This window comes from Oryzias latipes, chromosome 1, assembly GCF_002234675.1.
Source record: "Oryzias latipes chromosome 1, ASM223467v1".
Lineage (NCBI taxonomy): Eukaryota > Metazoa > Chordata > Actinopteri > Beloniformes > Adrianichthyidae > Oryzias > Oryzias latipes.
In genome coordinates, this window is record NC_019859.2 from 4330240 (window position 1) to 4341353 (window position 11114).

At 37.2% G+C, this 11114-nt stretch overlaps 1 protein-coding gene and 1 long non-coding RNA gene across 2 annotated transcripts; both read left to right on the forward strand.

Annotated features, from left to right (window-relative positions):
• Nucleotides 1-7005: 7005 nt before the first annotated feature.
• On the forward strand, nt 7006-10425 carry LOC101175372 (THO complex subunit 4). The gene is made up of 6 exons (XM_004065546.4): nt 7006-7332; nt 9191-9349; nt 9429-9576; nt 9647-9695; nt 9776-9962; nt 10039-10425. Exons 1-6 carry the CDS (start codon nt 7141-7143, stop codon nt 10057-10059), a joined length of 756 nt encoding a protein of 251 aa, XP_004065594.1. The 5' UTR covers nt 7006-7140; the 3' UTR covers nt 10060-10425.
• LOC110016035 lies at nt 7339-9084 on the forward strand. The gene is made up of 2 exons (XR_002291297.1): nt 7339-7689; nt 7785-9084. It is a non-coding gene; the product is annotated as an uncharacterized LOC110016035 (long non-coding RNA).
• Nucleotides 10426-11114: the final 689 nt, after the last annotated feature.

Sequence of the window (11114 nt, forward strand, 5' to 3'; positions counted from 1 at the left end):
TTGAACAGATGCTAACATGAACTAGCAAGAAGGAGCCACGGGGGTCCTGCAGCAGGCCATCGGAACCTTAAGAAATATTTTATCTTCACCTCAAGTGGTCACAAATCTGTCTGCATCTCTAGAGACACAAAGGAATGTCTCAAATACCAATAATGGTAATACAAGTGCCACCGAAACAGAAATAAGGGAGCTTTTCAGACCGACTCCACCAACCTCCCGCGCTTTTACTCCGTGTACAACCACCGGAGGGTGGTTGAAACTGAACCTTTGCGTGAATTATGAATTATTAATTATTTGCGTGAATTATGGGCGAATTATTATTATGAATTATTATTAAGAATTATTATTATGAATTATGGATTATTATTAAGAATTATTATTATTATTTATTATGAATTATGGATTATTATTAATTATTATGAATTGATTACGAATTATCAATTATTTGAATTATTTATTATTTTTACAATAATTTATTAATTATTTGCGTGAATTATGGGCGACACTTCCTGTAGACGCAGGAACACGCATTTACATTAAAACAAATTCCTCCTTTTTGCGATCCATAACTACATATAAATGTGGGAAAACCAGCTGTCATGTCTTAAAAAAGGCAACGGTGAGGTGAAGATAAAATATTTCTTAAGGTTCTGATGGCCTGCTGGAGGACCCCCGTGGCTCCTTCTTGCTAGTTCATGTTAGTGTCTGTGAATGGGAGGTGGCAACCTCTCGTCCAATCAGAGCACGAGAAATCATCTGCCTTCCTTTTCATGCAAAGTCACTTCCTTTTCATGCAAAGTCACTTCCTTTTCATGCAAAGTCACTTCCTTGTCATGCATACTCCTCTCTCACACGCATATATATACTTTTCCCCACACGCACATATAAACTCGTCTTTCACATACATATATTCTTTAAGAGTGACAATGAGAGTGAGAATGAATGTATGTGTAAGGTAATATATATGCATGCGAGAGAGAGAATATATGGATGCGCAAGTGAGAATATATGTATGCGAAAGAGAGTATATATGAATGTGAGAGCAAGAATGTATGAATGTGAATGGTTCAGAATAAATAATGTCTTATACAGCCCCTCATACCTTCTGACCATCTCTGTACTTTTCCATCAACATTCTCAAAGCAAAAATGGCATCAGTGGTGCTCTTACGGGGCATGAAACCATACTGCTGCTCACAAATCTCCACCTTCTTCCTAAGCCTGGCTTCCACTACTCTTTCCCACAGCTTCATTGTGTGGCTCATCAACTTTATTCCTCTATAGTTGCTGCAGTTCTGCATGTCACCCTTGTTCTTAAAGATCGGGACCAGAACGCTTCTCCTCCATTCCTCAGGCATCTTCTCACTCTCTAGAATCCTATTGGACAAACTCGTTAGAAATGCTTCATATCATAAGCATCATAATTATGATAATGATCTGATGCTTTTTTATGTTCTAGCAGCTCCTTGTGTCCAAAGGTGTACAAATGAGGACAATCCAGAAAACATCCTGGAGTATTTACTCAAATTTAAAAAATAGAAGAATAAGCTTCCGGCTAAAAATAAGCTTTGCACTCACAAAGTTACAGTTCACTGAAATTAAACTTGCATAATTCTGAAATATATTTAATAGGGCTGCAAAGTTCCTTTCATATTCAAGTTAGGCTTTTAAGCACAAAACATATCAAATAATATCTAATTTAGTCAATTGAAGCACTGATAGAATTGAAGGAAATAAGGGTGGAAAATGAAAATTTTCACTTTTTAGCCACTACTGACCATCTCTAAAAGATTTTACTTTAGTGCTTTGCTGAAACTTTTAGAACAAATCCATCGTAAAACATAACAAAGTATATGGAACTTCATGATCTTGATTTATTAAACATACAAAATTCTCTGTCCTGGAAGTTATGAATGGCTCTGTACTGTGAAAATAAAACGCAGCTTCTATTGTTGCGTGCAAAAAAACCCTCAAATATAAGATACTTTTTCACTTTGTTTTTAGTCAGTAACAGGAAGGAAGAGATTTTGAAAGTGCTTTATATAGTATTTTCATCCTGCTACACCCTTTTATTTGCATGTCTTGCTTCATTATTACCACAAAAGCTTTGAAAAGCAAATAAACATGTCATGGGATTTCTCTGTAAAGTTTGACCAAATTAAATCACAAATTCATGTTATTGAGTTTTTAAAAACAGCTCCATGTGTTAAATGTTTCAGCTAAGAAAGCTCAGCTCTGCAAACTGAAAATGTGTGCTTTATCTTGTTTTCTTTCCCAGCCTCTCTGTTCCAGCCGGTTAACTCGTATGGACTCCTCTGGAAAACATATTTAACAAAGAAAATATGTATTTACAGAAACTTAGAGCAGGTTGAGCTTAAAAAAGAGGTATCTGCACTTAAAAACAAAGAAAATGTACTATGGTTTTGGACATTTATTTTGAAAGTTTATTCTGTACTTCACAATACCTACTACAAAATAAAAGGTGGTAATGTGAAATAAATGTCAACTAAATTTCCATAAAAGTAAAATAACTTTTTTTTTGTTTTAGAGATTTTTTAATTGTACTTAACAGGATGTTTCCCAAAAAAAACAAAACAAAACTTTTATTTATTTTACTGACACTTAAAACCTCTCAAGTGGGGTGAAGAACACATAATCAGTCAAATTCTGATTATTCCCAAACAGCAGAACACCTCATACTTATTTTGTCATGTTTCTCTAGATGAAGTGATGGGTAAAGAGGATGAAAGAAATGTGGGGTTTTAATACAGGATAGTGGAAAAATCCATTTATCTATTGTTGCTGCTCATCCTTGTTTATGAACAGAAAAGAATTTTGTTAAGAGAAAAACGATTGTTTTCTTTTGTCTGAAAAAAATTCATTATGAAATGCACAGGTTTGTATTTTGTTTTATTGAAATAAGAAAGGTGATTAAAAAAAAAAACTCTCAATCTGAACTCAGTCAAATTCAAATCACTAGTTAACTTAGCAGGGATGTATTTGAATGGTGGGAGAAGCAGAAAATTGTACTATAGAAGTAAAACATGAACACTTCTTTACTCACAAAAATTTGAATTTTATTGTGAATCATCAATCCAAACAGAAACTGTAGAGTTAGAAAATGCTTAAAAAACATATAAGATAAAAGTCCTGAAATAAACTTAAACTCAATTAATACAATCAAAATGAATAAATGTTTACTTCCTAAAACATTCTAATTCAACAAAAACCACCAGCATCTTTTTTATAATGTTATTGTATTTTTTGTGTGCTATGACCAAAAATATTTCTGGTTAATTTGGTGAATTTTGTATTAAATGAGCATAACATCCTTTCATATTGCCCATTTAAAAAATGTTAACAGCAATTATCTTATCTTCTGCTCCTCTTTGAAAGTTTGTCAAAGGCACGTTTCAAAATGTGCTGTATTTAACTTAGACATGAAGCAGGTTAACCTTCTTTTTTACGTTAGATGGCAGTATTGTGCTTTTTTTTACAACACATTTTATTCCAATCAAGTTTTTGCTTGAATTAAACAAAAAATAAAATAAAAATATTACATTTGCATCCCAATCTAAATTATTACATATGACGCGCATTAGGGTCACATTAAAAGATTTTTAAAAAATAACACAAAAAACACAAATTAAAATAAAGTTACAAAATTTTGAGAAAAAAGTTAAAAGTTTACTAAAAAGAAGTTGCACATTTATTTATAATTTTTTTTATTTCATTTAACAATTTATGAGATGTTATTTATATACACAAATAAAAAAATCGAAATTAAATATACTAAAATCCAATCTTGAATTTCAAACGAATACATATTTTGTCTATTTTAAATTTCTGAAAATGTAGTTTTAAAAGGGTCAATGGAACAAAGGTTACTGGAAGTTCAACTCTAATCTATTAGAGGATGAAGTGGCTACGTTATAAATGAAATCCAAAAAATAACTGAAGACAGACAGTTTACCACTCAGAGGGAGAAATGGGAATTTTTAAAATTCAAAGCAAGACAGATTTCCATAACTCACAGCAAAAGATTGAGTAGAGATGGTAAACAAAAAGAAATGGAAATTATCAGAGAAATTAACTCTATTTGTTGTAAATCTCTATTGAGTGAAGGTGAGAAACAGAGACTTTCATTATTGCAAACCTCGCTGGATAACATGTACGTCTCTAAAGCCAAAGGTGCTTTCATTAGATCCAGAGCTAAATGGGTTGAAGAGGGAGAGAAAAGTTCGGCTTACTTCTGTAGACTAGAAAAAAGGCGACAAGAGAAAAATGCTGTTAACAAATTAGTAATTAATGGCAGGGAAAGTACAAATATGGAGGAAATTAAGAGAGAAATTTTCCAATTTTACAGCGGGTTGTACTCTTCCTCTTATTCATCTCAGGATGCTGATCGCTTCTTTAATCACATCAAGGATTTGGCTCCTAAAGTGGATCAAACCTTTAAACAAGTGTGTGAAGCGGAAATCACTATGAAAGAAGCAGAAAAAGCCATGAGAAGTTTAGCTTTAGATAAATCTCCAGGATCTGATGGGCTTACTATTAACTTTTACAGACATTTCTGGGAACACTTGAAAGAGCAGTTTCTGTTGGTCATAAAGGAAATTTCTGAGTCGAACATCCTTCCAACTACCATGAAGCAGGGCGTCATCACCCTGATTCCTAAACCTGGGAAAGACGCCAGACTAGTTGATAATTTGAGGCCAATATCCCTCCTTAATAGTGATTATAAAATTTTAACCAACATTTATGCATCTAGATTAAAAACATGACTGAATCAGATCATCTCAGACACACAATCAGGATTCTTAAAAGGACGTTCAATTCACAATAATATCCGGTTAGTTCTTGATCTGATTGACTATAATCAATTAAATGAAGATGATGGCTTCATTTTATTTTTGGATTTCTTCAAAGCCTTTGACACGGTTGAACACAAATTTATGATTCAGACTTTAGAAATATTTGGATTTGGACCTAATTTCACAAGTTTTGTTCAAACAATCTATAATGATACAAACAGTGTAGTTATTTTACCAAATGGTATTTCTCCCAGGTTTTTAATTAACAAAGGAATTAAACAAGGTTGTCCAATTTCACCGTTACTTTTTATAACAGCAACAGAAATGTTATCAATACTTATTAAAAACTCTGGTTTCGGTAAACTCAATGTTCTGGGAGAACAGTTAGCCATCATTCAGCTGGCAGACGACACGGCCATATTCATGAAGGACAGTCATCAAATACCTGAGATCATTCAGACCGTGGATTTCTTCTCTAAAGCATCTGGTTTAAAACTAAATCTCAGCAAATGTGAATTATTGCCAATTCACCATTCTGATCAGTCAGTAATTCATAACATTCCTGTTAGGACTGTTGTGAAATATCTTGGTGTTCATATCACCAAAGATAGCAAAACAATGGAGGAAATGAACTTATGGAAAACTTTAGAAAAATGAAAAGCCAATTTAAACATGTGGTCACAGCGAGACATTTCTATTCTGGGCAGAGTGTTTTTAACTAAATTAGAATGTTTATCCACATTCATTTATCCAGCATATTCACTCCCAATTCCTAAATCTGCAAGGAAAGCAATAAACCAGGCCAATTTCAACTTCATCTGGAAAAACAAAACCCATTACATAAAAAAGGAACAATAATTCAGGATTACAGTGCAAGTGGACTTAAAGCCATAGACTTTGAAAATGTGGATGGTATGATTAAAATAAATTGGCTTAGGTCTTTTCTGCAAAATGAAAGAAATATTTGGTTTCATATTCCTTCAAAGATTTTCTCTCATCTAGGGGGCATTGAGTTGCTTCTAAAATGTGACTTTGATTACAGAAAACTTCCTATTAAACTTTCTACTTATCATCAGCAGGTGTTACTGTACTGGAAACTCATATACAAACATAACTTTAGTCCACACAATACTCCCATATGGAACTGTCGGTATGTTTTATGTAGAAACAAATCTTTATTTTACAAAAATTGGATTGATAACGGCATTTGGTCATTACTACATATTATGAATGACAATGGAAACATTATCTCATTTGAAACTTTTTCCAGTAAGTTTAAATTAAATGATAGAAAACAATACAACAATGTGATCAAAGCAATCCCTCAGACTTTGATCCAAATGTCCTCCAGTTTGGTTCAAAATGTTCAAGTTCAGCTTCCATCTCTGTTGTTTGATGGTCGACCTGTTCATTCAAAACTTCCAAACTCATTTATACGATCTTTATTTGTTAGAGAACTGTTTCCAACATTTGACAAAAATCATTCTATGTCACAGAATTACACAAGAGAGGAAATAAGCAAGTTAAGGTCTCACTTCATTAAATATCCAATTTTCCCTAAATACAAAGAAATCCATTTTAAAATAATGAATGCAGTCTATCCGTGCAAAGAACTGTTACACATACGTTTTGGTTTTCCAGAAAATAACTGTTCTTTTTGTGATATAAATATTGAAACACTTGATCAGTTGTTTTTTGAATGTATGTATGTTTATAGTTTTTGGGAGGATTTCTTTTTTTGGTGCTCTTCAAAGTTTCCCTTTCCTATTTCTATTCAATTACAAAAGCACATTATATTATTTGGAGTCGTTTTTTTGGTGATAATCTATTTGATTTGACATTCAATACCTTGTTAATTTCTGGTAAATTTTTCATTCACAAGTGCAGATTCTTAAAAACCAAACCATTATTCAATACATTTCTTAAAGAAATCAGTTTATATTTTAAATCTCTGACATTGATGAAAAACAAAAATGCAATAAAACAGCGTATTTTCATTGAAGATCACAATCCTTAGTACTGTAAACTACAATTCTATATATTTTGTTTTATTTATTTATTTTCTTTTCCTTTTCTCTCTCTTTTTTGTGTGTAGTTATTATGTGTATGCTTAAAGTTCAAATAAAAAAAAAAGTAAAAAACAAATAAAAAAAAGGGTCAATGGAAAATATGTGCGTCACTTCCGCAAGCCATTTACGCAACTTCCGCTAACTTCGTTAGCGCGCCATTAGGTTAAGCTGTAAAAGTGGCGCCTGTCGACGGTCCGGTGTCTTTGTTCTTGTTTGTCTTTCCTCGTTGGTTTCTCGTTCGTCGTTTTTGTCACTACTATGGCCGATAAGATGAGCATGTCTCTGGACGACATTATCAAAATGAATAAAAGAGAAGGCCGCGGAGGAGGAGGATCGTCCGGACGGGAGAGGGGATCCGGTCGAGCCGGTGGATCGTCGCGGCCGCCGGGTCGCGGTCGACAAAGTAACTTCAGCCGCGAGAGGACCAACAGACCCGCACCGTACACCAGGGTATGGACGACAGCTAACACACACGCAACAACCATGTGGTTGAAACTAACTTTGTTTTGTGTCTAAATATTAGCTGGTAACACGTGCGGCTAAGTTTGGAAAAACCTCCGTTTTTGGGTTCAATCGGAAGTAATGATCGGGTCAGCAAGTCAATGTAGACGGGATCAGTTTAGCTGTAAAAAGTTTCTTTAATCCGATCTGGTGAGTTTCTGTGTTTCCGCTTCCTGTAGCAGCAGATGGAGGCGAAGCTTCTCACCTCAAACGTGCGAGAATCTGACGTGGAAGGAAGAATTTATCTTCAAAGTCGTTTATTATTTCACACACAGTGGGGGAAACGTCACAGGCAACCAATGAAATGTTGGTTCTGCTCGTAACCTCTTCACATAGGAGAGATTTGACCCACCAAAAGTGAGAATTTAAGTTTTCTGGCTTTTTTGTTTTTCTTTTTACAGGAGGAGCATGAGATTAGGATAGAGAAGCATAGAGAAGCTGCAGCAATTGTACAGATCTGTTGTGAGGAAGAAGCTGAAAAGTTAAGATCTTGATCTACTGGACGATCCTGATCCCGAAATATGAGCTGTAAGTCATGAAAAAAGGACAAAACTCGGGATAGAAGTGGCCCAAATCACCTGGACCAAGGCTATGATGAGGAGGAGTTTGAACACCTGGGAGTGCAAAGGAAATGTTCTGCTGATGGGAAAACCTGGAAAATCACAGGTGGTCTGGATACACCTTTACGTCCTCCTTGTAAGGCCTGATGGGGGAAATCCAGGACCTCCTGCTTCGACTGCTGCCCCCATGACGGTTTAAAAGGCCCTATATCTTGCTATTCTTTAGCCTTTCAGAGTACACTATATCTATATAAATATGATAAAACGTTACTTAAGAACGATTTTTTAAAGAAATATGATTTATTTCCCTGCCCATAAGTAAGTCGACTCCATCTCTGAGGCTCCGCCTTTCTCTCCGTGTTCGTTCCGCCCATTTCATGCTATCAACCTAAACCCGGCCTACACGGCTTTTTACCCACAAAAACAAACATCCAAACTTTTCCAAAGATGGTTGTGCATATAAAATGAAAGCGTTTAGCTGATCACTACTAGCTCCACTGAAAAAGTGGCTGTGCGTATTAGCCTGGGGGCGGAGCTGGAAGTGCAGACTTCCTGGAAGGGGCTGTTCCTCACTTTGTGATGTCACTATGTGAGAATCCACTCATTTTTGTGGATTGGGAGGGGCTGTTGCTCAGAGCGCAGCTTTGAGAGGAATACTCAGAAATGCATAAACGAATCACAGAACACCGCCTTGAAGTTTTTTATAGCGTGTAAAGAAAATTATAATACACTTAAAAGCTCAAAAAAGACGATTTAGCATAATGTAGGCCCTTTAAAATAAGGCTCAGAGATTACGTGGATCTCCACTCCATTGTAGGAGTTTCTGCTCTGCTTTTTGCTCACCCTGATCGTCTTTTGATCGATTCTGAAGGTGTTCCCAGGGGTCTTTCTATCATAATTATGCCTTTTGTAGCCCAAAAAAAAAAAGTTCTCGGACAAAATTTCTGCACAAAACACAATTTTCATCAGAGTGGGTCTTTGAGAATAAATGTTTAGAAAACAAAATGTTTCTGATTGCAAAAGAAACACTAGAGAATGCAGGAAGCCGCAAATTTCAACAACAAAGGTGCAAAATATGACACAGATGAAACCAAAAAAAAAGCCCCAAGCAGCTTTGATGGTAGTTGAGGCTCAAGAAAAACTCCAGAGTTGCAAAGTGACCACAAAGAGGACAAGGTGCACCGAACTTAGCATGGCGTACAGAGCGATGGTCCGCGTTCACATAAATCCCTTTCTTCTATCCCCAGCCGAGGGAGTTGCCGGACAAGTGGCAGCACGACATGTTTGAGGAGCATTCTCGTGGGCCGAGGGCCCAGAGTCCAGAGGCAGACGACAGCTTTGGGGGCAGCAGCAGCAAGCTGCTCATCTCTAACCTCGATTTTGGAGTTTCTGATTCAGACATAAAGGTAAATCCCGTCCAGCCCGGGGTGTCCGTGTGTAAACGCGGCACATCACTCACAGGTGGTCGTTTGCTTTGCCTCTTAGGACCTCTTTGAAGAGTTTGGAACTTTAAAGAAGGCATCGATACACTACGATCGCTCTGGTCGTAGTAAAGGAGTCGCTGAAGTTCACTTTGTAAATAAAGCAGATGCCCTCAAAGCGATGAAGCACTACAACGGCGTCCCGCTCGACGGTGAGTTTCACTGCGTTGTCTCCCGTTGGATGTCGGTGGAGAAACTCATCAAACGCCTTCGTGCTTTCAGGTCACCCCATGAAAATCCAGCAGGTGGCCTCAGACGTCGGCACGCAGAGGTCAGATGTGCCGCCGTCACTCGGCAAAGAAACGCTCGACTGATGAGATGCATTAAAAGATGTATTTTTACGTATTACAGCTCAAACAAAGGCTTCGACCGAAGCCGGCTGGGCCAGCCCCGCTTTGAACGGCGGCCAAGGGGGGGCAGCTCTGGTTTCAGAGGGGGGGGCAGCTCAGGCTTCAGAGGCCGGGGCAGAGGCGGTGGAAACAAACCCCCGGTGACGGCAGAGGAGCTGGACGCTCAGCTGGATGCTTACAACGCTCAGGTGAGAGCGCAGGCGCGCCTCTGTCATGTCCACCAGCGAAAGCGCTCCGGCTTATTTTCTCTGTGGTCTCTTTCAGTGCCAGATGGACACCAATTAAAGGAGCTGGAGGATCCAGCGTCTAATTTTTAGGTCGCCTCATGGACTTTTGATGAATCTGACTTAATTCCAATTATGCTTTGAAGCCGTTTCATTGAAGACCAATAAGGTCCATTATTTTTATTTTTTGTATTTTTATAGTCCAGTTGGTTTTGAGCAGATGTTTGAAAAGTGAACTTTGTAAAGTCAACAGTTTGGCTCAAACCTGCGTTGCTGTTTTCTTTTTTTTTTGGTGACATGAGTCTATGACGTAACAAATGGTGTAAAATATATTTCCAGGGTTTCTGTCATTTGGTACTGTACACTTCATTTGTGAACCTGTTAAGACTTTTGTATATAAATGCAATACTGTGATTATCTTTCTGAAGACGTCTTTCCTTTATTTTGTCCAATCCGTGACGTGTCACGTTATGCCTGTGTGACCTGCTTCACGTTTTACATTAAAGCATCAGGAAATTTTGTTAAATATTCTCCTCTGGGGGGCTTTAAAAAACGAATCAGTGGATCCTGTGAGGAATAGAAGGGGTTTATATGTTCTTAAAGGGCCTATATCATGCAAAGTCAAGTGTTTTAGCTTTTAGTGGATTATAATCATTCCTCGAGCAAAACAGGCCCGTATGACGTGTTCCCCATGTCATAAAGTAGAAACGGCCTCTTCCAGGCTGACGCACACCTCCACAGAGCTAGAGGTGATCGACCAAACATTGTTAATGCTCATCCATCTTTGCAAAAGTTGTTTTTGTGGGCGAAACGCAGACACACTGCCGAGGCCGGCTTTAGGTCGATGTCATGAAATGACCCACACGAAGCGAAAGGCGGAACATCAGAGATGGAGTTGCCTTACCTCTGGGCAGGAAATTTAGCTGCAAAATTACCTCATGTAATAAAAAACGATCGTTCTTCAGTGTCCCAAAGGTATTAAATGAACATGCATGGATATAGTTTGCTCTCCAATTAAGCTACAACTTTTGTTAAACCCAATTGACGTTGATTTTGGAAAACTCCAGTCTGTCCCGCTTCAGGATTTATTTTTGCTGTCCACAATTCAACAAAGGA